The sequence below is a fragment of the Corylus avellana genome, chromosome 2 (assembly GCF_965113065.1).
Source record: "Corylus avellana chromosome 2, dhCorAvel1.hap1.2, whole genome shotgun sequence".
In the NCBI taxonomy this organism is placed as follows: domain Eukaryota; kingdom Viridiplantae; phylum Streptophyta; class Magnoliopsida; order Fagales; family Betulaceae; genus Corylus; species Corylus avellana.
In genome coordinates, this window is record NC_142491.1 from 7,052,928 (window position 1) to 7,080,217 (window position 27,290).

The 27,290-nt window shown below is 37.2% G+C and overlaps 5 protein-coding genes across 7 annotated transcripts; 4 read left to right on the plus strand and 1 right to left on the minus strand.

The window, feature by feature from the left end:
• Positions 1 to 2,724: 2,724 nt before the first annotated feature.
• On the plus strand, positions 2,725 to 5,790 carry GRX4 (glutaredoxin 4). The gene is made up of 7 exons (XM_059607484.2): positions 2,725 to 2,817; positions 2,907 to 2,991; positions 3,183 to 3,317; positions 3,451 to 3,550; positions 4,184 to 4,250; positions 5,416 to 5,494; positions 5,581 to 5,790. Exons 2-7 carry the CDS (start codon positions 2,920 to 2,922, stop codon positions 5,638 to 5,640), a joined length of 513 nt encoding a protein of 170 aa, XP_059463467.1. The 5' UTR covers positions 2,725 to 2,817; positions 2,907 to 2,919; the 3' UTR covers positions 5,641 to 5,790.
• Positions 5,791 to 7,871: 2,081 nt separating this feature from the next.
• LOC132165898 (Homeodomain-like superfamily protein) lies at positions 7,872 to 9,108 on the plus strand. The gene has a single exon (XM_059576600.2). It carries the CDS (start codon positions 8,139 to 8,141, stop codon positions 8,901 to 8,903), a length of 765 nt encoding a protein of 254 aa, XP_059432583.2. The 5' UTR covers positions 7,872 to 8,138; the 3' UTR covers positions 8,904 to 9,108.
• Positions 9,109 to 12,145: 3,037 nt separating this feature from the next.
• Positions 12,146 to 15,285, plus strand: LOC132187403 (protein ROOT PRIMORDIUM DEFECTIVE 1). The gene is given in 4 exon segments (XM_059601706.2): positions 12,146 to 13,660; positions 13,663 to 13,820; positions 14,684 to 14,776; positions 14,928 to 15,285. Coding segments are annotated over 2 exon segments (1,308 nt in total). The 5' UTR covers positions 12,146 to 12,408; the 3' UTR covers positions 13,719 to 13,820; positions 14,684 to 14,776; positions 14,928 to 15,285.
• A 1,186-nt stretch (positions 15,286 to 16,471) lies between these two features.
• Positions 16,472 to 20,334, minus strand: LOC132167068 (F-box/kelch-repeat protein At3g06240-like). Of its 2 annotated transcripts, none has more exons than XM_059577961.2 (2): positions 19,123 to 20,334; positions 16,472 to 16,828 (listed from the first exon to the last, which is right to left on the minus strand). In XM_059577961.2, exon 1 carries the CDS (start codon positions 20,303 to 20,305, stop codon positions 19,124 to 19,126), a length of 1,182 nt encoding a protein of 393 aa, XP_059433944.2. In that variant the 5' UTR covers positions 20,306 to 20,334; the 3' UTR covers positions 16,472 to 16,828; position 19,123. The 2 variants fall into 2 exon arrangements, with proteins under 2 accessions (XP_059433944.2, XP_088369908.1); XM_088513782.1 differs by lacking the exon at positions 16,472 to 16,828 and adding an exon at positions 17,339 to 18,010.
• A 1,721-nt stretch (positions 20,335 to 22,055) lies between these two features.
• On the plus strand, positions 22,056 to 26,639 carry LOC132164702 (pentatricopeptide repeat-containing protein At2g21090). Of its 2 annotated transcripts, none has more exons than XR_009438409.2 (3): positions 22,056 to 22,140; positions 25,523 to 25,567; positions 25,698 to 26,639. XR_009438409.2 is itself a non-coding variant. In XM_059575257.2 (3 exons), exon 1 carries the CDS (start codon positions 22,355 to 22,357, stop codon positions 24,092 to 24,094), a length of 1,740 nt encoding a protein of 579 aa, XP_059431240.1. In that variant the 5' UTR covers positions 22,305 to 22,354; the 3' UTR covers positions 24,095 to 24,164; positions 25,523 to 25,567; positions 25,698 to 26,639. The 2 variants fall into 2 exon arrangements, 1 of the variants encoding a protein (XP_059431240.1); XM_059575257.2 differs by lacking the exon at positions 22,056 to 22,140 and adding an exon at positions 22,305 to 24,164.
• Positions 26,640 to 27,290: the final 651 nt, after the last annotated feature.

The window sequence follows — 27,290 nt, forward strand, 5'->3', positions numbered from 1 at the left end:
ACCATAGACACACCCAGTTATAATATATTTTTTTCTTTTTTAACAAACTTTTGCATTCAAGAACAAACCAGGGCGCAAAACTGCAAAAGAGAGGGAGGTGGATCTTTACCACTATAGATTGGGATGGAAGAGAGGGGGAAAAGAGGGTGGAAATGCAGCCCGAGTAAATTCTTATCGCGGCCCAATATGTCACATGATGGGCGCAGAAGTTTGCACTTCTGTTAACTTTATTAGCCTCTCAAGTGGGAGAAGCTAGAACTAAAAGAAAAAAAAATTAGAGATAACTTTCTTAATTTGCCAATACTGAGAAATTGAGGGAAATTGCAAAGCTGAAATTACAAGTAAAGAGTCTCTCTCAAACGAAAATTTCTTAAGCTTTAAGGAGACTACTAAGGAGGCTACAAGGAGAGCAGCTAAAGCTTCACTAAAGCTGGGATCACAGGGGGGATTGATTTGAGAAATGACCTTGATAAATTTGCCATTGGAGTCCCTGCACACTGCTGCTTGGGCTGAGAAATTGTCTTTAATGACAGTATCAAAGTTGATCTTGAAAGAGCTTGCTTCAGGAGGGGACCAGACTTCAGTATAAATTAACAACTTCTGCTTGCGACACCTTTTTATTGTGGGCCTCAATTTTTTTTTTTTTTATCCTCACATGTGACTCCATCGTCACATCAACTATATTCTCTTAAACAAAAGCTCTTTTATCATGTGTTCATTGTCGCCACAAAGAACCCAACACTCACTAGTATTAGATTAGGCAAATGCTCATTTTAGGCAAAAGTTGGCCCAAACTCATAAAAGTTACTTCACATTGAACTTTCCAAAGTTACAACATTCTTTGGTTATGCTACAATTCATCTCCAAATATAAAAAATCAACGGAGTCAAAAAAGTTTACTCAATTTATTTTATTTTATTCTCTACCGTCACGATACAGTTAGACAAATGACATGTTCACTAGCCTTGACAATGGTGAAGAAATCATTCTCGAATGAGATTTCGAAGTAGTCATTGTGGCCGAAGGAGATTGAAGAGCTTTGCTTCTCCCTCACTTTCTTCCCCGCCTTAAGTGCTTGTGTGATTTGAAAGGGAAAAATTAGTAAAATTTAAAAATAAATATAAAATTATTAATAAAAAAAAAAAAAAAAAAAACAGATTTAGAAAGAAAAATATATGATATTCTTAAAAGGTAAGTAATAAGCAAAATTTAGCAAAACTTTTAAGTAATGCAATGCTAGTGCTCCAATACAATTGATTGATTCCTCTCTGTGGACACATCAAGTCACCATTCCCCCTTTGTTGAAATTCGAATTGTGAAAAATGTACAATCATTTTAAGCAATGATTACCCTAACAGTGTCCCCTACCTATGATGCCAGTACTTCTCTTTGGACTCGGAAAATTATTACACAACACTGCCATCCATCTACATTCAACGGATTCATTTATCATATTTCAAATATTCTTTTGAGCGAGCCCACTCTAATCATAAATTATTATTATTATTTATTTATCATGTCTCTATATTTTTTATTTTTTCAATTGTTTTCAACTTTGAAAAGCAATATTAAATTTAATGGTGATTTTAAAAGTCACGTTAATTTTGAGAAGATAAAAAATAATAATGTTATATTTCATCTTTTTAACTTCATTTTATCCTTTAAAACACTATTAAATTTGAGATAAATTACTATTAAGTTTTAATCTAATGATAATTTTAAAAAACTACATTAACTCTAGGGATCAAATGATGGATAATGCATTACTCTTTTTGGTAAGTTCCATGGTAATGCTAAATCCATACAATCAGTTAGTTTAGGATTAACTTCTTTACCAAAGGTTTAGGCTTAAACATTTTCTATATATATATATATATAAAGATAAATTTAATTAATTAATTAATTATTTTTTTGATGAGTACATAACAAAGAAACAATAAAGGGCTGGACAACCCAAACAAAAAGTCCCTAAACCACTGTATCAGAATTGGTAAACCAAAAAAAAGCGACAATGCATCAAATGAATGATGCGGGTCTATGATTTCTTGGCACAATAGCAACAGTGATAAAGACTCATACAAACAAAGAAAATAACAACACAGAAACAGAAACAAGACTAAAAACCCATAATAAACAACAAGCAAATAACATAAAAAAGAAATAAATATTACACAACAGCAGGGTCGTTTGCGGAAGGCGCGGAGGGAAGCCACAGCAGAAGCGATTGGCTCTTACTCGATGGCATATGCGGGACACGGGCTAAGAGACAAATTTAATTAATCAATCAAGTTCTAACAGTCCCAGGTATGAAATGTTTCTACTTGTCCGAAGCGAGAGGTTTGAGCCCAAATAGGCATAGTCCAATTCGAATTGGGTAGTTTGGTAAACTCAAACCAATCGACCGACATGAATATAGCTGCAAAGTACCACACTGGAATCCCGTCTTTTAGCGTATAGGTATCAGGTTTTATGATCTGTTTGCAAGAGTCACAGAATGTAGGGAATGCAGTAGCAAGAAAGCCTAAAGACCATGAACCCATGAACCCATGAATCATACCAACTATAATATGGATAGACCCATTACAACCCAAGGTCTAAAGACCCACTAACCAAATATACCCATTACATTCCCCAAGGTCTAAAGGCCCACAAATCCCAAAGCCCAAGCTGTTTCTAGCTGCTTCATATCATGTTCACAAAAATCAGCCCCTTCATCCCTGCGCGTGTCGGGGAGAACCGGAGAAAGGGAAGAAACGACCACGTTTGCTTTCGGACTCGAGAAGAGAAGCCGAAGCCCCAACTCTCTTGGATTCGAAGGTGCAATGTTTTCTGTTTGTTTCGTTTCAAAAGAATTTCCTCGGAAGGAAAGGATGCTTGTGTTAAACTCTGTGTGTGTGTGTGTGCAGATAATCGGAAACAATGGCGAGAGCGTTGTCGAGCATGGTGCTGAAGGGCATCGCGGGTATCCCAGCCGCCCGTTCCAGTAGAATTGTGAGATTCTTAAATCTTTGCCGCGTTTTTAATACTTCAATCCCATAATATTATATGATCTTCAAGCCGCGTTTTATAGATTATCAAAATTTGAACTAAAATTTTGAGATTTCTCAATAAAATTCGTTATTCGTCAATAGAAAAAAGTTGCAGAATGTAATATCAGTTGATTCGCTCTAAATTTTTGGTAGGTCTGCGGATCCTTTTACGACAATGGGATGAGATATTCAACTACTGTGCCCAGTGATCCTGACACACACCAAGATTTTAGACCCACTAATAAGCTCGAGAGTGGTGGCGTTTCTTTGAAGGATGTTGTTGAGCAGGTAAATGAATATTTTCTATTATGTTTGTGATTTGCAGTTTGAAGTATGCGTCAATCTCCCGTTAGAAATATGAAAAACTTTCATTTCTAAGCTGCATGTTTGATGGTTGTGGTTGTGGTTGTTTCTGGTGTAGGATGTTAAGGAAAATCCGGTAATGATTTACATGAAAGGGGTTCCTGAATTTCCTCAGTGTGGATTCAGCTCACTGGCAGTTAGAGTCTTAAAACAATATGGTAAGTTTGCATATGTTCAATTTTATGAGAAAATCCTTCTATTCCTTGATTAGTTTAATTTAGCTATCAATATGTGTGACTCTGTATACATACAGTTGTGTGCCACACTCTTACACACCAGACACACATGCAGAAGACACATGCAAATACATATATGTACACCATTGACACATGTTAATATGTATATATGTATGTGTATGTATGTATGTTTGTTATGTATGTGACGCGTGTATATATGCTTGTTATGTGTGTTATGCATGGCAATTATTTCCTTTAAAAAGCCTAAACTTGAAACTTAGTATTGTTGTTGCTGTTTTCTTTTCGTTCGCGGAGAGGGCTCTTAGAACATGGCATTTTTTTCTTTCTTTTGTAAAAGCACAAATGAAAGCATAGAAGGAAGAACTGATGAAAAGTTCTCTCTTGACAGACTACTAATAGTTAGTTATGTGCAATGGGAGAGAGTAGAAAAGAGTAGGTTGCACAAACTGCCTCCCAATAGTTAGGGATTGGCTATTCCTGTACCTATGTTCTGTAATGTGTGTTTACATGTTTTCATCTTGGCACTTGCTAACTTCCTGTGATGAATAAATTTATCTGGTTATCATATTCTTACCATAGAGATGACTGTTGCAGATGTCCCTTTGAGTGCTAGAAATATTTTGGAGGATCCTGAGCTGAAAAATGCTGTAAAAGCCTTCAGGTAAGTTAGCTCTTGGTCTTCTACTCAAAATAAAAATAAAAATAAAAAAAATAGAATCTTGATATAGAATGAAAAGGCAATTAAAACATTTTGCTGAAATGTTTGAAAGCTGCACTCACTCGCCTTCTGGACATTTCTTTGAAATTCAAGATGAAAATAAGCTGATGTGATGAATAACCCAACAACTTATTATGGTTGAGTGAAGAACTTTCATTGTATATGTGTTGATGAGTACTAGTCAAATTCATTGGAGGGTTGGGGCCTGTACACCCGAGTAGTGTCTGTGTCCATTCTGTTAATATCAGACGTCTTTTTCCAAAGTTTTGTTTCATTATAGTTAGTAAATTTTTTAGGCTGAGACTGTTTTGGAGCTCGATGATGCCACTTGGGCTTCACCAGAAATATGGCCATCCTTTTCATTTTTGGTACTCTTTTCACCCCCCACCCCTTAACCATCTAAAATTATGATCATGTCTTTTGCTTTAGAAATTAGTAGTCTTAGGATGGCCCCTTTATGAAAATGCTCCTGTTGAGAATGTGCCAATATCATACAAACTACCAACATACTCAGCTCAGTTGGCAGGAAAGATTTTTTGGACAGTTTATACCTGCTTTTTTTCGACTTGGAAATATTTGATTTCTTGATGGTGCGGCCTATGAAGGGTTTTTTTTTGTTTTTTTTTCTTTTCTTTTTTCCTTGATCAATGTCTTTGTTTAAAAGTCACTGATATGGGCTTATCTTATTTAAGTTATCCACGGTGCTATCTATGCCAACCGCAAAAATATTTCCTTTTAAGTAATAGTTCTGATTATCCTACCCAGGGTTTTGCATAATGGGATGACCTTCTAACGTGCTAGAAATTTATGCTTTGCTAGTAAGAGACAAATTTCTTGAAGGGAATTAGGTTTTGGTGCCATAGGCATTGGTGGAAGCAAAAAAAAAAACTGGCTTGATAGCAATTTTCCCTTTTTCAATACTATCTCTTGGATGGTAGATTGGGTGACCGTTGGCCCCTATGAATAAAATTCTACTTATTAAAGAACAAAAAAGAAAATAGACAGTGGAATTTCAATAGTTCACAACTTTGACTGTGATAAACTGGACATTTGCAATTTTGTTTGTATGGTATGCTTGTTTTCTAAATGCCTTGCTCTTTATATGCAGCACCTGGCCCACTTTTCCGCAGATATTCATCAAGGGAGAGTTCATTGGTGGGTCAGATATTATTCTCAATTTGCACCAGGTTGCTTCTTATTTCAAACTTTATTTTACTCTGTTTTCCCAATTGGCAGTGCATTGCCTCTAATAATTTGGGCTTGTTCTGTGTAGACTGGTGAACTGAAGGAAAAGCTGAAAGATGTTGCAGCTAGCCAGGAGAGGTCTGAATAACTTCATTGAATCTGAGTAGAGTTAGAGGTCACTAGAACCTTTTTCATGTTATAATCTTGTATTATTGCTAATAAGTTACAAGATATGAGGCTTTATGCCTAGTTTTTCCGCAGGGTATTATATGATAAAAGCTTGAATCGTTTTCCCACAGTTCATGAAACTAAAGATTGAATTTGAAATTATAATGAAATTGGATTGGAGTGATTGAGAAGATAATGAATTAAGTATAGATGAGCAAGACGAGACCTTCTGTACTTTTATAGGCACAAAAATTTAGAATTTTATTTTCTTTAGGAAAAATTTATGTAATACTTTATCAAAAAACATATTTAATACTCGTGTTTAGTTTTGTCTCGATTTTCAGATCTGAGTTTTCAATTTTTTGATTTTAAGACTTGAGTTTTTGGCTTGTTTCCAATCCGAGGTCTCCATACCCTTTTCTTCAAGTTATATATATATATTCCATTTATACCATCTTAATCCTCCATGGCCATGGTGGACCATCCTCCATGACCATAGGAACATGGAGATGGTCATAGAGGGCACTTTCATTAGAATCATGCTAGTGGGGAGCCCTGGAGGTGGATCTCTGTGGCTGTGATGGTCAGTTGGGAAAAGAGAGAGAAGTTGGGAGGGCATAAAAATGTGTCGTTTAAAAATAGACAAAAATGATAAGAAGTCTTGGATTAAAAAAATAGGTCAAAGCTCAATCCTAATTTTTTTTTAAAAATAAAATAAAATAAAATTGGTCTTCAATTGAAATTAGATAAAATATAAGGGTGGTTAGATATATTTTTCTTCCTTTTCTTTTTTCTTTTTTCTTTTTTATTTTTTATTTTTTTTAAAAAAAAATTAATTTTTTTTTTTAATTTGCAAATACTCCCATGTTGTTTAACTGCAGGGGCCTTAGATAGATTAGTTTGCAGTGTCTCAGTTGATCGGAGTGGTGCGACCACTTTTGATAGTTTAGGGTGGAGGTGGTCAGCCGGGGTAGTATGGCTACCCTTTCAAAAGGTGAAGGAAGTGGTCTCTCAACTCAATCATTGAGAATGGTCGAACCACTCTTGTGGCCAAGTAGGATTTTAGGCCATCCCAACAGCTACCATTATAAATTTGGATCATCTTTATTTGAACTAGAGAATATCCAGTTAGTTATAGTAGAATGATATTTTTGTCATTTCAAAAAGTAAAAAGACAAAAATACTTTTCTATTATATTTAATTGGATACTTTCTAATTCAATAGTATACAATTCATAAGATCTTCTTAGTTCATTTGAACTAGATAATCTTCAATTAGTTATATTGAAAGAGTATTTTTGTCTTTTCACTTTTTGAGGAAACAAAAATGAAGGTGCATAGGATGATCACACTATTATAAGTGTGGTCATACCCACATATAATATATACAGGAAGGTAATATAACTTCCAGTGGAGGTAACCGGTCAAGAGACATAACTCCTGGTCAAGAGTTAAGTTGGGACTCTATAAATAGAGTCCTAGGAGAACACAAACACTATCTCAATTTTACGTACATTGGTTTTGTTACGTACAAAATGTGTGTTCAAGTTCTCTTGATCTCCATAGGATTTCCACCCTAACGGGAGAAATCCTTCCTGAGATTAATTATACAATATCCTGAGATCCTTCAGAATCCAACAAAAAAATACTCTTTTAATATAATTAGTTGGATATTTTCAATTCAAATGAAATTAAATTGATCATAATTCTACCCTTATGGCTTGCACATGATACCAGTCACTTTCTCGTTCATTTAAAATATACAACTTAAACTAAAGTTATTTCATATCGTGCAATACTTGGGATCTTATCCGTATAAAAGTTAGATTGGATTTGATTATCATTTGGATCTTACCGGCCATCTCAAGGATGAAGGAATCTTAGAGAGTATTTGAATTTTAAAATAAACAACCTAAACAATGAGGACTACTGACAAAAATTAAAAAAATCATAAAAATTGCCTTTTTTAAAAAACTCAATTTGCATCCCAAATTAATGGGAGGGCCGACTGAGGACTATAATCTCTTACTACCTAAGAGTTAAAAATTATATTTTTATTACTCGATAACATATCTCAATTATTAAAATAAAAGGTACACCACGTGGCATGAGAGTGAGGGTTTCGGCTTGGTCCAGTTCTAAATGGAACCGAACCTGTTGGATTGGACGTTGGAACATTTATCTTAGCCGACAGTGAGGAATTATTAGTAATTAATTATTTGAAGTTAATTGCTATTTGCTACCCGATCGAGGCCTGGTCCGAGTCCGGATCGATTAATTGCTACCCGACGCCTACCTGGCGCACTGACTTAGAACCCACCCACCACCACCAGCTCCTCCACCACCACCACCAACCCCACAACAAAAGTCTAACCCAACAAAACCTCCCCAAAACAACCCCTCCGAACCCTAACCCTAATACTCCACCACCACCTCCACCACCACGACCACGGCGAAACCCTAACACTAAATACACGAAATGGCCAGCGCCTCTCCTCCCACCACCACCACCACCGCCACCAATAGCACCTTCAAGAAGCCGCAACCCTTGCCATGGACGCACGAGGAGACGGTGCATCTGATCCAGGCGTACCAGGAGAAGTTGTCCGCCGTGAGGCGCGGCCAGCTCAAGTCGTCGCAGTGGGAGGAGGTGGCCGTCACCGTCTCCGCCCGCTGCGGCTACGACCACACCGAGCCCTCCTCCAAGTCCGCCCTCCAGTGCCGCCACAAGATCGAGAAGCTCCGCCAGCGCTACCGCTCCGAGTCCCAACGCTCTGGGCCCCACTCCTGGCCCTACTTCCACCTCATGGACTCCCTCGAACGTGGGCCACTTCCCCCAATCTCCGCCCGCCCCATCTCCCACATACCACCGCCGCACGATCACGACTCCGATCACGAAGACGATTCCGATCGCCGGAATAGGTTGCAGAGTATCGATTACATACTCCGCCGGCCTTCTGTTGTCAATAGGTTTTCGGGGAAAAGGCGGAGAGAGGAATTGGCACATGCTGATGATGGTGGTCATGAAGAAGAGGGAGGCACGGGGAGAGGGCTGGTGTCGGAGTTGGCGGCGGAGATAAGGGCGTTTGCGGAGAGGTTTATAGGGATGGAGAATTTGAAGATGGAGGTAATGAAGGACACGGAGAGGTTCAGGATGGAGATGGAGAACAAGCGGATCGAGTTGATTCTCGAGTCGCAGCGGAGGATTGTTGATTCCATCGAGAGGACCTTTGGCTCGCCCTAGAGGTTCAAAATTTGAAGCTCAATGTTCTTGATTTTTTTTTTTTTTCTTTAATTTCTTCTTCCGATTATTATTATTGATGGAGTTGCTTAGTTTTTAAGAATTTGGCTTAGGTTCAGTACCCTTCGTGTATAGTTTATATTTAGAACTGAAAATTTTGTCTCTCTGCAATTATTTATTAAGGAAGCAATTCGTCTGTTCTTTGCTTTATTTATGCCTTGAATGCATTTTCTTTTTGTGTATTCAAACACTGTAGCTTAAAGCATAGCTTGTGTTAATTTTTGAGCGAATTCTGCAACCATCTGACATTAGTTTGCAGAAATGTGGATGGGTTTTATGGTTTAAAAACTTAACTTTTTCTTTCTGAGTTGAAGATTTTACATTCAAGTTCAAAAATTGACTTGGTACCTTGTTTTTTACATACAAAATCTTTCGTATGCTATATATCTTCTATTGCTTTACTACTATAAAAAACTTCGGGTCATTCGAGTATTATTTCGAGCTTGAAAAGGAGGTATCAGAGACCTCAGATTCTCGGTCTTGTTCCTCCCCACACCACAAGAGGCAATCGCCCAAATGCTTGTAAAATTTGGTGTTCTTCATCTTTGAAGCTGAGGCTGTTTGAGCCTACATTTATTCCATGTTTTCTAGTCCATGGAGGTTTTCAGCGGTTGTGACTTGGCTTGCTATGATCCTCCTAATATAGCCAAAAATTGTCATTTGATGGCCCAAATTGTCCTGAATTCATGCTAAGCTCTCCTCTCCCCTTCTTCTAAGGTTTGGCTTCAGGCTTTTTGGGTATCCTGTTCTAGATTATGTTGATTTTGCAGTTAGACCCTATGTCGCCAATTGATTCTGCTAGCAGTTCTTTCTGTTTTCACCAAATTTCCGTCGTCTTTTTTTTTTTTTTTTTTTTTTTTTTTTTTTTAATTTAAAAAAAAAATTAATTTTATTTATTTCTCTGTATGGATAGCTCTGAGGGCACTCTTGTATTCGGGTATTTATTGTTCTTTTAGCCTATCTATGATGGAATGCATCTCCTAGTAGTATTATTAGGATGCATCAGAGATTACATATGAAAGACCCTGGCCGAAAGTGATATCTGTTGTGAATTGGGGGGGTTGAAGGTTGATCAATTTATTATATTAGTTGAAATCCCAAACCAAAGGTTTAGCTTCTGCTGCAGATTTTGTTGTACTGTCTCTTACCCCGATGATTCTTTGAGGGTGACGCAAAGCAAGAAATTTATTAGTGAGTTGTGTTTATCAAAACCTAAACCAATTTTTAGCTTTCCTGGCGATTCTTTTACAACATAGCAAAGTGAGACAACCAAAATATGCTTTTGAAGTTTGAACAGCCCATTTCTGTATTTTGTGAGTTTGGTTTTTTCCTCCACTAGCTTACTTATATTTTACTACCATTAGCCTTTTGGTAATGTCTGCACTCTAAGGATCACATAGCACAGAGGACCTGTCCAAAAGCAGCTCCCTTGGGTTATTTTATGGTGTTTTGCACTATATGAATTGTTCTTCCTTTGAAGATTCAGTCTTTTTTTTTTTTGGGGGGGGGGGGAAGACAAAGCCACTTCGTATACTCGTCTTGTTGGGAAAACTCTGAACCCGTGCAAAGCGTCTATTTCACACGGATAAGGTAAAACTCCGACTTTGCTGGCCAATAGCTGTGTCGTGGTTGCCTGCCTTTGTAATGGCTTTAAGTGTTTCTTCTTTTAGGAATCCCTTCAACTCTATGGTCGAGTGACAAATTGAAATGATCTTTGGGTTTAGTATGTTGTGATGTATCCATGATTAGAATTGGCGAAAAAAAAAAATGAAGTTCTCTTTGTATACAAATACGATAGTATCCCACAAATGAAATTAGGAAATGTAGAAATTGCTTGAAGTTTATTCAATATGTAAACAATCTTTAATTTTTTTTTATTTTTTTTTATTTTTTAATATCGGGGAACCTCTACAAGGTAGGACTCTTCGGACTCACCCCTGCAGAGTAAACTTCGGTTCCGTGCACTGCACCCTCGAGAGTTTTCATACACAAAACTGGATAAATCGCTAGTTTTTCACCGGGAGTGTGGCTCCAAGCCAAGGGATTGTTTGCATCCAAGATTCTTTCTACTTTTTTAAAAGAATATTTTTAGTATTTTTTGGTGTTTGATTGTGCTAAAAAAAAACAAAAATCGTACTAAAATAGTCTTACCATGAAAATGTATTTATTTAAGTGAAATAATCATGTCATTTGCTCAACCTCAAGCTTTTCTTTCTCAATAATAATCTCTTGCCGATAAGAAGAAAACTGGCCAACACAATAAGAAACTTGATAAGTGCCCATATTCTGGAGGAAGTTCTTCCGATTAAATTTGAGAGAAAATTAAATTTGACGGAGTTTCTCAAACTTGATAAGTGCCTATATTGGAGCTGTTTTTTCATGGTTTAGCAGTTTTATAGACGGAGTTTGAGAAAGTTTCTCCAATTAAATTTAATAGAAAATTATGTCCGAAATATTGGATAGCAAACATTATTATGAATCTGATAAGTTTCAGCCAGAAAGAAACAGATACAACAAAGAGCAATATTTACAAACTAATCTATAAACACCAAATAATAAAATATCTATCCCTTACATCTAAATGAACACTTTGCAGGGGAAGCCAATCAAGGAGAGTATAGACTCAATTTCATTACGTCAAAACACATCTGATCTATATCTATAAAAGCTGAACTAATCATGACTTAACAGGTACATTATGGGGAGAAGCCCTCTCCTTCAAAAACTCTCACTAAATTTCAATTAATATCAATTCAAATTCCAAAATTCACACACACATACCGACTCAATAAAGAACAAAATTCCCAATCTCCTAGAAAGAAACCCAAGAAATGATCAAAAAAACCCACAAACATATTCAAAACTTTGAGGTTGAGCAAGAATACAGCAAAAGAACAGTGAGCCTCAGAGATAAAAGCAAAAGACCCACATCATAAATCTCAACCGGTGGTTTTTTTTTTTTTTTTTTTTTTTTTTGTTTTAATCCCAACCGTCCAGATCCAATAGCATTTGTAGAAGCAACCACAGCATGTCTGGGCTTTGAGTCCAGTAGTCTCTCACGCTCAGCGAAGTGGGCTGGGCATACCCGACCGAACTGATCCTTACAGAGTCACAGAGGACATCGACCCGACCCGCCCGTCTTCTTCAATCTTCATTCGGAAAACTGAAGATCATCTGTGCTGGAATGTGGTTCTCCCCTTCCTTTTGCGCCGATCTGCCTCTCCGCTTTCTTTGGCGCCGATGTCCTACGTTTACGGCGTGAATTACGGAAGTCAGCAGTTTGCAATCCTATCTTACTATTCTCCCTGATAGGCAGAACGTATATGAGGTTTTCGGAAACTCTGCTCGGTATCTATCAAACACCGCCAGAAGAAGTGGTCTAGCATCGAAAAGGTTCTCTCTCTAACTCCCCCTTCGTTTTTCTCTCATTCTCTCTGAATCAGATATCATGAGGGTCTTAGTTAGATTCAGGCTTACTGTTGTTGAGCATTTTTCTCTGCCTTTCACAAGTCCACAAAATTTCCCATTTGGCCCATTCAACTCTTTCACACAGAAGAGGTTCAAGAAACCAGTAATCTCTGCCCGAACTCGCTTGGAGGAGAGAGTTAGAGACCCCAAGCTAGACAAGCTCATTACCCATCTCAAAAAGCTCAAAACCATCCTCAATCTCTACGAGCTGATGTCAAACAGAAAACGAGGTCCTTTCGTTTCCGTACAATTGATGTCCCGGTGGAGGAACATAGTTGGTCTAAACGTTGGTGTCAGCGCATTTATTCGCAAATACCCACATATTTTTGAGGTGTTTATGCACCCAATTAGGAGGAATTTATGCTGTAGGATTCGGCAAAAGATAAGGGTTTTACTTAGGGAGGAAGAGAATGCTGTAAAAGAATGGGAATTGGAAGCGGTACTGCGTGTGAAAAAGCTTTTGATGATGTCGGTTAATGGCACTCTTCATGTTCATGCTTTGAGGTTGATTAGAAGGGAATTGGGTTTGCCAGCGGATTTTCGGGACTCGATTCTTGCAAAGCATTCAGCTCATTTTAGGTTAATTGGTTTAGAAGTAGTGGAATTGGTTGATAGGGATGAGAATTTGGAAGTTGCCAAGGTTGAAATGTGGAGGGAGAAAGAGTATAGAGAAAAGTGGTTGAGTGAGTTCGAGACTAAATACGCATTTCCTATTAATTTTCCAACTGGTTTTAGGATTGAAGGAGGGTTCAGAGATAAGTTGAAGAATTGGCAAAGGCTTCCCTATTTGAAGCCGTACGAGAGGAAAGAAGTTGTTCGGGTTCGTACTTGCGGAGGGGTTGAGCGGTTTGAGAAGAGGACAGTTGGGATTCTTCATGAGTTACTAAGCTTGACAGTGGAGAAGATGGTTGAGGTTGAACGCATAGCTCATTTCCAGAGGGATTTTGCCATGGATGCTAATGTGCGCGAACTTCTTTTGAAGCACCCTGGAATATTTTACATATCTACCAAAGGAAATATGCAAACAGTTTTTCTTAGAGAAGCATATTGCAAAGGGTGTCTGATTGAGCCTAACCCAATATATTTTGTTAGAAGGAAAATGTTGGACCTTGTCTTGCAAGGGTGCCGAAGTACCAGAAAAATTGGAGCTGAGGAGGAAATCAAGGAGGAGAGCAATATTGTAGTATGTACAGCAGATGCTGGAGGGAGGGGAGATGGAGATTGGGTCATTCCAAGTTAAAGAGTTTTGACAAAGGAAATCCCTATGATAGTGCAGGTGAAATCAGCTAGTAATTTGTGGAAGAGTTTACTCGATACAATGAGAATCAAGGTAGTGAGAGTGATGCTTGCATTGGGGGATCAGGCCAAGTTAACCATACAAAGAGAATGGAGGTAGTGAAAGTGATTCTTTCTTTTCTTTTCTTTTTCTTCTAAGTAAAAGCAAATTATCATATATTTTTATTATAAGTAATTCAATCTCATTTGAAAAGCACAAAGGGGCGCAAATTAACATACTAAATCTAGAAACATTCCTTATGAGTGTAATCAATAAGTAACTAGAGGATAATATACCATCATGTATTAATATGCATACATGTGTATAAAAGAGGTAGATTAGACAAATATATACGTGTAAAAAGTGTTAATCTGCATTGAGCATGGCGTGTAGTTAGTTACCACTTCATCTGTTTTAGATAAAAATTTTATAGAAAATGATTTTTTATTACTTATCCACTGAGTTAGTTAATTTATCTAAGATATGTGCTATTTTTGTAGCCATATGTCGATGAGCCTCAAAATTATGGCCTACAACTGGAGGAAATTGAAAGTATTTTCAACATGATTGCATCATCGGATCATTCAGGCTTTCATGTGTTTCCATGTCTTACAAAACCACCTTATTATATGTATTAGTAGTAATTGGCCTGACCTTTAGTGACAAAGCAAATGGCTTGATTCTGGATATGTATTAGTAGGTCGTTTCTACAAATGGAATGTGCCCTTTCTTACCCTTCTTTCTCTCTCTAGCTAGGCGTTTCTCTTGTATATGTACTTAGGTTGCGCCTTTTACGCTTTTCAATTATATCTCATTTACTTCTTAAAAAAAAAATGGAATGATGGATCAGAGATTTAGGGTAAACATTGTGGCTAAGACATTTAAATGATTGACAATGTTATGTTTATGTTGTTGCAAATTCTGAAATGAAGGAGATCATTACTTTTGACAATGATATTTCCCTCTTTTTGTTGTACAGCTGGAATAATGCTTGCAGATTGCGCATGCCCAACATTTGGCACTTGGATCAGATGCCCAATTTGGTCAACAAGGGAATGTTGCTTCAGTACAGGTTATTTCAACTATTTTTTGGACTTTCTCTTGTTCACATGTTGCTATTGAATGGTGCTTGTAATTGCCATTGAATGGATTTTTTCTGCATTAAGGCATACATTTATCAGTGTTCTGTAAATCTGCTGCTGATCAAGTTATGCTTTTAACAGTTATTGAAACAGTTCAAGGTGCATCAAGTATCTTAGAAGTCTTTTGAGGGCCAAAGAAGAGAATAGAAAGAAACAAGAAACTTCCTTAGATTTTGGAGGCTTGGCATCAACCCATACTTGTTCCCTGATAATGAAGGAATTTAAAAGAGGGTGAAATAAATCCATGCATGTTGGATGGAATCATCTTGAGTGGATCAATTTATTTCTGCCTTTCTTTCTCGCTTCATTGAGGTTTATGGCTGCTTATGACATTCGTTCAATATTTCTTTTCCTTGCATATTATGCTTAACTCTGCAAAATGTTTGGTCAGCACTGCACTGTTGTTTCAGGTTGTGGTTGGAATAATGCTTGAATTCCATCAGAGTGCCTCATATTGAATGATGCATTAAAGGCTTAAGCAATATTGAAATATTTTTTATCCCTCAGATGTTTTCAGCTTCTTGCTATAGAATGCTACAAACAAGCTTGAAACTGGATTTTTTTTAAAAAAATAATAATAATAAAAAAAAAAATTCTAGCAAGAAGCTTGCTAGATAAAACCACTATTTCTGTTGTATACCGACCAATTTAAAGCACAATTTGCTATCCAAATGGTTTGGGATCTCCCCCAATTTTTTGCCAAGCAATTTAAGCAGTAATTATGCGAAAGCCTACATGGAATCTGCCTAACCCTAGCCCAAACAGTAAAGAATAAAGCTAAGAGTAATTAAAAAGTACTCGCAAGTGGAACTGGATCCTCTCCAGTCCATAATGGTATGGACTGGAGAATATCCAGTTCATGACTAGGATTTCATTTCAGAAATTCTATGGCCACAAATGGGACACATATCCCACTAATAAAAATAATAATAAAATATTATTTTAAATTAATAAAAAAATTAAGGAAAAAAAAAAAAAAAGGGGGGGTGATTGGCCACCACCCCTTTTTTTAAAAAAAAAATTTATTAATTTTTTTTAATTTAAAATAATATTTTATTATTATTTTTATTAGTGGGATATGTGTCCCATTTGTGGCTATAAGATTTCTGAGATGAAATCCTAGCCATGAACTGAATATTCTCCAGTCCATAATGAATTGGAGAGGATCTTGTTCCCTCACAAGCTCTATTCAAATAAAGCTCCCTACAGTCATAAAGATTCCAAAATACAAAACAGAGAAAACTTGACGGAATAGGATTGTCCATTTCAAGTGAAATGAAAAGAAAACATTCCATGGTCTAGATTTTATTCTACTGATCTAACGGGGTGCACAACAATTATGGTATTGTTTGCCAAAATTAATAAATTTAAGGCATAAAAATAAAGCCAAGCCCAAAGTAAAAAATACTTGTCCTCCAACACTCATTGTCTTGTTGGGGTAGCGATCATAATTTGTATGTAGTCTTTTATATCAAAGCAGCTGACATAAGTGACCAATTTCCTTCTATGAGAATGATAGAAATCAAGCCCAAAGTCAAAAAAAAAAAAAAAAAAAAAAAAATGGTTGATTTGCAAATACCATCAGTTTGCAAGATTCAAAGATTTAGATGAGTCTCTAACATTGACATGATAAGGTAACAAATTACATGAGTAGTTTATTCAAAGCCCCAATGTGTTTTTCTTAAATGAAGAAGATCGCAAGCTAACAAGGAGTGAAGTAGAAAGGAAGTACAATCAAAAGTTGGCTGGCTCATCCTAGCAATTAAACTATAATAGTATGATGAGGGGAGGTAACCGGCCATATATAGCTGAGCGATTTTAGTATTCAAAAATAGTTTACTTCAATTGAAAGAGAAATAATTAAATAAAAATACATTGATAAGATGCATCTTATTAATAATTTAATAAAAACATTGCTGTGAATTACTCTAACAAGCACCTTCTTCATATTTTCCAAACGTCCAATAATACTCCTAACGCATCTGTTGAACAAAGGATGCAAGCAAAGTCAGTGAAGATCATCATGAGAAATATTATGTATATGTCCAACAATTGTAAGGTTTTCAACTCAATGATGCTTGTGTTAGGGAAATTGAAATAAAAGAAAATTACAGTTTACCCCCCCCAAAGTTGACAGCGTTTTTTAATTCGAACACCAAAGTTTCAATTTTTGCAATCCACCCCCCCAAAGTTCCAAATTTTTGCAATTTGACCAATTATATCCAAAACTTCCCATATTGCCCTTAATTTTTTTTTTTTATTATTTTTTATAAAAAAATTCAGGGTGACCGTAGCCACCCCTTTTGGCCATCTGGCCATTTTTGCAGCCCAAATTATTTATTTTTCATAAAAAATAAACATAAAAAAAATAAAAATTAGGGACAATATGAGAATTTTGGAATAATATTGGTCGAATTGAAAAAAATTGAAACTTTGTAAGAGTGGATTGCAAAAATTGAAACTTTGGCTCAATTTTGAAGGGATAAACTATAATTTTTCCTTGAAATAAAGAAATATATATGAGAATAATTTTCAGTTTCGCTCTCAAGGGATGTAGCAGTAGATAAACAATCTTTTTCATCTTTTTTTTCTTCCCTTAGCTTTCAAGCATCAAGTGACATAGTTGCCAACATTACCAACTAGGTGCCATATATTATGAAGATAACAGTTAATGATATCTACTCTTAAAAAGGTAAAAATATCTAAAAGCTTCATGAAACATTTTCGTTTGTCTGATTATATTACTCTGGTTTGAAAACAAAAGAAATCAAGGTAAAGCTTCATGATCAGCCCAAATTGCTAACAAAGAAGCCAGCCAGTTAAAGCCCACCCGCGATCGGGGACAACACTCGCTAATTCAAGGCTCGATCACTGATCTAGCCCCCGAATCGAGTTTAGCCAACAAGGGGACACCATCAATAAGAGATCGGACCCTATCATCTGTCACGATCGCCACACAGATCCCATCTGTCATCGTAGTTCCTAAAGGCATTGTCATTAATTGATCACACATTTAAAGCCTATATTTGAATTATCTAAAATTCAGCGGTACGATCACAATGCGCCTGTCGGTCTAATGTCCCATCAACTCCTTGGCTTGAGGAATACAAACACCACACTTTTGCTGACACGTACTGCCTGGCCCTGCTAGCACCACCCCTAAACTATGGATACAGGGGGACATGGGGATTAACATTTACAATTGTGAATCAGCCCACAGGTCAGAAAACACACCAACACTAGTCATATTGGCCCCGTTTGCCGTTTGCCAATTGCCCGGAACGGTACTGTAGTTGGAACCGTTTCATTTTAACTACAGTACCATTCTGATATGTGCAGCAAAAAGTGTACTTTTTAATATTATTATTTTTTGTTTTAAAGCAAAATATTAAAAAAAAAAAAGAGGAGAAAGATCGGCCACCCCATTTTGGCCAAGCCAGCCACCCCCTGGCCAATCTGGGAGTGGTCGAACCACCCCCATGGCCAAGGGGGTGGTCCGGCCACCCCCAAAAGGCCAAAAAAAAAAAACGGGGGGGAGCATTGGGGGGTGGCCGGACCACCCCCAAGGGGCTGGGCGTGGTTTCGGCCACCCCATACGGCCAGTATGGGGTGGCCAAAACTACCCCAGCCCCTTGGGGGTGGTCCGGCCACCTCCAAATGCACCCAATCCCTTTTTTTTTTTTTTTTTTTGGCCAAGGGGGTGGCCGCCCAGATCGGCCAGGGAGCCACCCCCTTGGCCAAAAATGGGGTGGTCTGGCCACCCCATTTTGGCCAGGGGTAGCTGGAACCACCCCGATCTTTCTCTTCCATTTTTTTTTTTTTAATATTTTGCTTTAAAAAAAAAAAAAAAAATTAATATTGAACTTTTTGCTGCACATATCAGAATGATACTGTAGTTTGAACAGTACCGTTCCGGGCTGTTGGCAAACGTGGCCATTAGTTCCTAATGGTTTATGTGGTATTAACAAGTACAAAAAGTAGCATCACTTCACAATTCATTAGCATATTAGTTTTTTAAAAGATTGAGGTTAGTCATCTAGGGCAGTAATTGACAAATAAACTTCATGAACTTCCTATTTCAATCATCCTCACCAATGATTTGAGTTGATTCAATAAATAGACTTCAGAAAAATTGGAGTACATGTATCAAGCAAAGTTCAAAGATTTTGTCATTGCATAGGGTGATCTTAGCTACGGTCAGATTTATGACAAAGCATATGCAAAATATAATGATTAGAAACAAAAACAAGCAAAAGGACATGGAATTGAGACATACCTTAGGGCGGTCGAGCTCCATCCATTCCCAACTCATCAAATTCGTGTAGGGGAAAAACTCGCAACAATCTTTTACCTCTATTGCTCTTCCCGTAAATTTGAGGAGCATCCTTCTTTGAATGGGTTAACAGATCGTATAAGACCAGCTGTCCCTCCGCATTCTGCATAAACAACTCTCTGTTTCTAAAAAATCCTAAGGGCCTTTCCGGGTAGTCTAGCAAAAGTGGAAGATTGATGAGTTTAGTCCACGACTCCTCCGCACCAAATTCAAACAAAACCCATATAACCAAACATTGAGTAGTGCGTGTTTCCCGGCGCAAACGCTTTCTTTGATGAGGGAAACCCACTATAGCAACGCACCCATTTAACACCGTAAAATTAACGGAAGTGAAATCTGAAAAATGTACACCATCCGGAAGCGGCGTCGTTCGGAACAACTCGTCGCCAAAGTCAAAAGCAACAATTTCCTCTTTATGTATAGCGGGCATCACCCACCAGAAAAAAACGCCATCTGACACAGTGGTAAGAAAATTTGGACGTGCGGATTCCAGCTCGCATAGGTAAAATTCAGCAAACGGGTCGGGCAGGTCAAGCCGTCTCCATCTCCTAGTGCTCAGGCGGTACACTTCCACTTGTTGTACGCAATCGCCGTTATCAAAAATGTAACAAATCCTCAGCACCTTGAAGTCGTTGGATCTCCTGTCGAAACCGAATCCGACGGTGAACAGAAAGACACCAAACTCGATTTTCAAGCCCGCGCGTCGGAGGGGCGGGAGAGCCTTTAAAGCTTTTGAAGTTGCGGGGTTCCAAAGATAGATTTTGTCATGGACGTGTTGGTGGAGACACAGTAAACCATTACAGGAAGCCACAATCTTAAACTCTTCATACAGAGAATTGAACTTGAGAATAATTTGAGACTGGCAATCCAGGGTCTCGCCAGAGAGGAAATAAAAAATACGCTTATATGGAAAGTCTATTGAGTGTTCATCTGTGACGAGAAGGAGAGGAGCAGAACGATCGGGGTCTCCGAGAATAGATCGGTTGAGAGAATTTGGGGTAAAGAAATCAGGATTTCCAATGAGAGTATGCCAAAATTTGGAAACGCACCTGAATCGGAATAGGGATTTTGGGAGCAGCCTGCTCAGTATATTCAGCACCAATTCCTCAGGAAGATAGGTTGACATTGAGGGTTGGAGGGAGCAACGGTTTGAAATTTGAGATGGGGCGTTGCAAAATGCAAAGGGCAAAACTGGAGAGAATATATTATTAGGGTTTGGGTTATGGGTCATGGGCCGTTGGGCTACAGAAGCTCATTGGGTGTCTCATACAGGTTGGGCGCCATAAGGGTATGAGATTGCAGGCCTTTAGATTTAGGCTCAAGCCCAAGATCAAGGACAAGACTCTACGTGGCTCCTTGGGTCTTAGCTTTTGTGGGTCTTTGTTTCCTTTTTGTTTGGGAATTATATTACTCTGGTTTTAAAACATAAGAAATCAAGATAAAGCTTCGTGATTAACAAATATCCCTCCATGACTAATCTAGTTGTTAGGGAATAAAATTCTCTAAACGATAAAAAATTCTTCAAATTCATAGATCTTTGTAACCATTTAGCTCAAGAAATAGAGAAATACCTTCTCAATAAAATTAACCAAGGAAAAAAAGGTTGAAAACAAGAAAATAGAAAATTTCACTTAGATTTTTAATATAACTTAACACATCTAGCATTCTTGTGTTCTTGTTGTGTTTGTTCCTTACTTGTTAAAATATTGATTGGTTTTTTCATATTCATTCCACAACCACAACAAAAATAAAAAAAGGACTAAGGACTAAGGACCTTTGGCTAAAGAGTCTTAAGGGTAATGGGTCAAAATCCGGGGTTTCGGGTAGGGTTTCAAACCCATTTACTTGACCTAGTTTGAGTTTTTTTTATTTTTTTATTTCTAGAGCCCCTCCTACTAGGATGGACTATAATACCTTACGGTTACAGCCACCAATATAATGTTGATACATCATCTAAAAACACTAAATACAATAACCATGAAAGCACAAGATCTTATTCTGAAAAATAAAATAAAAAACAATAAACAAAAATACCACTTTTCCAATTTTCCCCTTTCAAAAGAAGTAATGTTATAAGTCTATCTTGTGTCACTCTTGTGTCCCTCTGAGGATGATGTGGCTTTTAAAATCACTATTGTACTTGTAATTGATTATTATTGAATTTTGATCAAATAGTAATTTTAAAAGCCACCTCATTTTTTGAAAGATGCAAGAAGAATTACTCTTTCAAAAACAGAGTAATGCTACAAGTCCATGTGCAATGAAGCGCATATCTACTAAAACTAAAACTAATTTATTGATTGTATAATTAAACTACTAAAACTAAAATAAAATAAAAGCTTTTATAATTCCCTTGGCTCTCTAGATCAAGGGCATATCTAGTTTCGTAGAAAAAGTACCAAATCAAAAATTAATTAGTCCCCATTTTTTTCACAAGGTAAAATATTAAAAAAATATATATATGTATTTACCCTTTGGATAATTAAAAATATGTATTTATTAATGCCAAAAATCTTGGATTGGTGTGAGGGCAAAGTAAACCTCAGACTATTTACAAATTTTGTATATATATATATATGTTACAAATATTTTATCAATTATGATAGTTCTTTTTTAAAAGACATAATTCTTCTTCTTTTTCTTTTTTCTTTTTTTTTTCATTTTCCAAAAGACATAATTCATTTTTCAAAAGACATAATTCATTTTCCAAAAGACATAATTCTTTTTTTTTTTTTCTTACAAACCTTTATTTATTTATCTATATTATAACAAATATTACTTGAGAGGCTTTTATTGAAATTTTAATTAAATGATTCAATTTCTTAAATACTCATGCTCCCTCTATTTAAACCTCCTACAGCCCAGATCCACTTGTTCAACGGCTCCAAGCAACAGATGCACATGTACGAAGCCTTTCTTCTACAAATCAATAGCGGGGAATGGGCGGTTTTGGGAAAAGAGGTCATATCATAAAATTCTGTCCGTAGTCTCTCACGCTCAGCAAAGTTGGCTGGGCATTACCCGACCGATCTGACCCGAACAGAGGACACCGACCCGACCTGACCCGCCTACTTATATATATACGCGTCTTCTTCATCGGAAAAGACTAGCTGTTCTGGAATAGGAGTTCCATCAACGGTCATGTTCCGTCCAGCTGTTGATCAAGACATTGGTCATGCTCCCTAGTGATATCATCTCAGCCGTAGATCAATACGCATCATCCATTGCAAGATGCATGAAGACCAAGAATTTAAAACTAGGCATGGCCATGCACTCACACCTTATCAAAACAGCGCTCTCCTTCAACCCCTTCCTAACCAACGGGCTCATAGACATGTACTCCAAATGCAACTCCACAGAAAGTGCCCAAAAGACCTTTGATGACCTTCCCATTAAAACCGCTCCTTCTTGGAACATTATGATCTCTATGTACTCTGGAACAGGCATATTCAGTAAAGCTCATAAACTGTTTGAAGAAATGCCGAAACCAAACCTCGTTAGCTATAACTCATTGATTTCTGGTTTTACCCATCATGGGTTTCATAAAGAATCTATTAGTTTCTTTCTACAAATGCAAAAAGAGTGCGAGTGTCTAATCATGGATGAATTCACGCTAGTCAGTATAGTGGGTGCTTGTGCTCGTTTGGGTGCTTTAGCAGTGTTGGGTCAAGTTCATGGGGCGGCAATTATTATGGGCTTGGAGTTTAATATGATTATTCATAATGCCTTGGTTGATGCTTATGGAAAATGTGGTGAACCCGATACCTCATATTCTATTTTTAGTCGAATGCCGGTGAGGGATGTTGTGTCGTGGACTTCAATGGTTGTTGCTTTTGCTCAGGCATCTAGACTTGATGATGCTTGTCGGTTATTTAATGAAATGCCCGTTAAGAACACGGTCTCTTGGACTGCTTTGGTCGCAGGCTTTACACAAAATGGGCATGGGACTGAAGCATTGGTTCTCTTTCAGCAAATGCTGGAAGAAGGTGTCTGGCCTGCCGCTCATACTTTTGTTAGTGTTTTAAGTGCTTGTGCGGATTTAGCACTTGTTCAAAGAGGTAAACAGATTCATGGGCTCATCATTCGAAGGAGTACTAGTAGCAACTTGTTTAATGTGTTCATGTTTAATGCTTTAATTGACATGTATTGCAAGTGTGGAGACATGAAATCTGCTAAAACATTGTTTGATTTGATGCCTGAAAAGGACATCGTCTCTTGGAACTCATTAATAACTGGATTTGCTCAGAATGGACTTGGGGAGAAGTCACTTGTTCTATTTCAGAGAATGATGGAAGCAAAGATAAAACCAAATCCTGTCACATTTTTGGGGGTGCTATCTGCCTGCAGCCACACTGGTCTACTATCTGAAGCAATCCAAATTCTTGACTCGATGCAGAAGGATTATGATGTAAATCCAAGACCCAATCACTATGCAATATTGATTGATTTGCTTGGGAGGAACAACAGACTTGATGTAGCAGTGGAGTTAATTAAGAAAGCTCCTAATAATGGTTCAGATCATGTGGGGATGTGGGGTGCACTACTGGGTTCTTGTCGAGTCCATGGGAATTTGGATCTTGCTAGAAGAGCTGCAGAAGCTCTGTTTGAGTTGGAACCCAACAATGCTGCAAGATTTGTTATGCTATCAAACATTTATGCTGCAGCTGGTAGATGGGGTGATGCCGATAGAGTGAGAAGGCTCATGGACGAGAGAGGTTTGAGGAATGAAGCAGCTTATAGTTGGATTGAGGTGAGGAATGTGAGACATGAGTTTGTAGCTAAAGATAGGGTCCATTGTCAGATATGGGAGATATATCAAGTGGTTGGAAAGCTGGTAAATAATATGATGGATGCTGGATATCAACCTTATATCAACAGCCCTTTTCTTTTAAATGAGGATGATGGCGTTTCTTGATCTTCTTAACTAGATGAGAACTTACAAACACATGGATAAATGCCTGCTCGGAAAGATTAAGAATGCCAGGGTAAGTCCAGCTATGCATCTTTCCATTAAAACCTTCAGCCAATGTCAGAATTCTTTTCAATATGACCATTGACTACATAAGATCAAGCTCCTGCTGACATTTACCACAAGGCTCATTCCGCATCTTCAAAACTACTGCAATTTTTTTTCTTATTTTTAATTATTATCATTATTATTTTTATCTACTGCAATTGGAAACCAGTTATCTCAGAATTGGCCATTTATTTGGCAATCATGAGTTTTCATTAACCTATATACCACCGACTTTTTGGAAATTACACAACAGAGTGAAGCCATCTGGTTGCAGCCAGAGGTAGACCTAGGATTTGTAATTTTGGGGAACAAACTTATATAAATACATAAGTATATAAATATATATAGTCTCTTTTTGGAGGCTTGGCACCAACCCATACTTGTTCCCTGATGATAATGAAAGAATTTAGAAGAGGGAGACATAAATCCATGTATGCTTCATTGCAAGATGATGTGTCATCATCCCCTATGTTGTATGGAATCATCTTGAGTGGATCAATTTCTTTGTCGCTTCATTGGCTTATGGTTGCCTATACTTTGAGAGTTTGAATGCAACAGATCATTTATGAACAACACTACTGGTGCATATTATCTCATGATTTCCAAATTTGAACAGCCTCAGCACTTATTTGAAGAAAAAACTTAGAAACGGATCCTCTCCATTTCACTTGAAAATGGAGAGCACCCCTTTAGTGCAATTAGGAGGGCATATTTGTCCAAAATACTTTACCCAAAAAAGTAAATGGACAATATTGTCCTCCTAAATGTACTAAATGGATCTTTTCCGAAAAACTTGGGCTAGAATGTTTATGAGATTTCAGTTCTATAATTGCTCACGTACGAGGTTCAAAATTAAATGTTTGTTTGGACAAGCAGATCTTTTGTTCTGTCATATTACCAATTTCTATTGTATTGTACTATGAGTCTTAGTTGTAAATATATTATAACTTTGGCAGTGTAATTTATTTTTATGCTCAATACTCAAGAATTTGTATAAGTACAAAGTTTTTCTTTAAAGTGGTTGGAGAAATATCTTCCAACCTAATCTTTTGAGTTAACATGTGTTCAAGATGCATATAAGAATTGCATGCAAAAATGCATGTGACAAGTACATGTATTTTAAATTCATGTCAGTTTACTCAGTACAAGAGGCCTTCATCAATGAGGAGCGGATTGAGCTCGAGATTCGATCGTTAGCGGTGACGATCGCTCGGTTCATGAAGCACTTAAAATAATCAAGTAGGTCATTAATATTTTTCTTTTTTGGGAGGGGTTACTTGTCAATTTATTACGATCTATATTGATAATGGTTGACATTTTTTTCAGGACTACTAGAAAATTGAACGCTATTGGTTTCTCGAACCAACTCCAGTTGAGTAGCTTTTTTCTCGATGTCTACTTTCTTAACTTTCGGGGTGCTTAGTTATAGATTTATACTAATAATGAAGCATTGTATATATGCCTCTGTATTTTCTTGACCAATACGTGCATGTCATTGCAGGTGGATGATAGCATCGTGATGGAGAAAGAATTGGCAGCATCTCCGATGGCGGCAAGTGCAAGGGTGAACAACTCTGCATCTTCTTCTTCAAGAGGATGGAGAAAAAATTGGCAGCATCTCCAATGGCAAGTGCAAGGCAGAACAACTCCGCATCATTGAAGGAGAGGCATCATTGAAATGGAGTAAGACTTGTATCTTCATGGAGCCTATTAAATTTCATACTACATTTTCAAGATATTGAAGGAGAGACAACCTAAAATGTAGATTTCGAAGAATGCAGTAGTTTTAATGAGCAACATGATTAATCACATGATGGAGAGAATATTAAGTGCTGCGTTGGAGATGATAAGCTAACAAATAATTTTTTGAAGTCAACGTTAGACTTGCCCTCCAATCCCAAAAATTTATATAGCAGGTGCCATGACATCGAATTTGCGTTGGAGGCTAATGATGCGCTGTATAAATTTTTGGGATTGGAGGGCAAGTCTAACGTTGACTTCAAAAAATTATTTGTTAGCTTATCATCTCCAACGTAGCACTTAATATTCTCTCCATCATGTGATTAATCATGTTGCTCATTAAAACTACTGCATTCTTCGAAATCTACATTTTAGGTTTTCTCTCCTTCAATATCTTGAAAATGTAAGTATGGAATTTAATAGGCTCTATGAAGATACGAGTCTTCCTCCACTTCAATGATGCCTCCCATTCAATGATGCGGAGTTGTTCTGCCTTACACTTGCCATTGGAGATAGGAACATAGGCAGTATCAAAGGCTAATGATGCGTTGTATAAATTTTTTTGGGATTGGAGGGCAAGTCTAATGTTGACTTCAAAAAATTATTTGTTAGCTTATCAGATCAACGTTAGACTCTTTGAGTCTTGCAAACCGATTTGTATTTCTCTTTCGCGCCCTATAAAAATATGTCCATCCAATGTATATATGTTTTTCGTCCTTTTTGCAAATGAATCTTTTTTCTTTTTTGTTTTTATTTAATACTTTGGGCTTGATTTTTTATCCTTTTTCATAAAAGGAAATTTGTCACCTGTATCTTTTGATATGGAAGACTACATACAAATTATGATGGCTACCCGAAAAAGACAGTTGAGCGTTGGAAGGCTAGTATTTTTTACTTTGGTCTTAGCTTTATTTTCTTGCCTTAAATTTACTAATTTTTGCAATATATCCAAGACGAAGTGCAGTAAATACAAACCGAAATAGGAAATGGATAAAAGATAACTTGATTCTGTGTATTTTGGAACAAAGACTTAGAAATAGGTCGCAAAAACAGTAACCAAAAGCAAGGCTGCCAACTTATTTGCATGCAACGCATCAAATGCTCCAACTACCGAATGATAAATGAGAATGATAGATTTTAGTTCAAAAGAATGGTAGGGGTGTATATATTATGGGCGGATATTAACCCTACATTTGCAATTGGTAAGTATCCGGTATTTGTATATGGAGATGCAAATGTAGTTAGCAAAAATTACTATCCGCTCATACGGATGCAGATGTTGGTTTTAGGGTATATGAATACGGTTAATAACCGCATTCGCATAGCCTTTATATATTATACATTTTTATTTAAT

What these genes read in the sequence shown, in the direction of transcription:
- GRX4 (XM_059607484.2), top strand. Translation starts at nt 2,920, where the DNA reads ATGGCGAGAGCGTTGTCGAGCATGGTGCTGAAGGGCATCGCGGGTATC. An exon ending in CCGCCCGTTCCAGTAGAATT is followed by an intron (nt 2,992 to 3,182) that starts GTGAGATTCTTA and finishes AATTTTTGGTAG; the next exon opens with GTCTGCGGATCCTTTTACGA. An exon ending in TTATTCTCAATTTGCACCAG is followed by an intron (nt 5,495 to 5,580) that starts GTTGCTTCTTAT and finishes TGTTCTGTGTAG; the next exon opens with ACTGGTGAACTGAAGGAAAA.
- LOC132164702 (XM_059575257.2), top strand. Translation starts at nt 22,355, where the DNA reads ATGCTCCCTAGTGATATCATCTCAGCCGTAGATCAATACGCATCATCC.
- LOC132167068 (XM_059577961.2), bottom strand. Translation starts at nt 20,305, where the DNA reads ATGTCAACCTATCTTCCTGAGGAATTGGTGCTGAATATACTGAGCAGG.
- LOC132165898 (XM_059576600.2), top strand. Translation starts at nt 8,139, where the DNA reads ATGGCCAGCGCCTCTCCTCCCACCACCACCACCACCGCCACCAATAGC.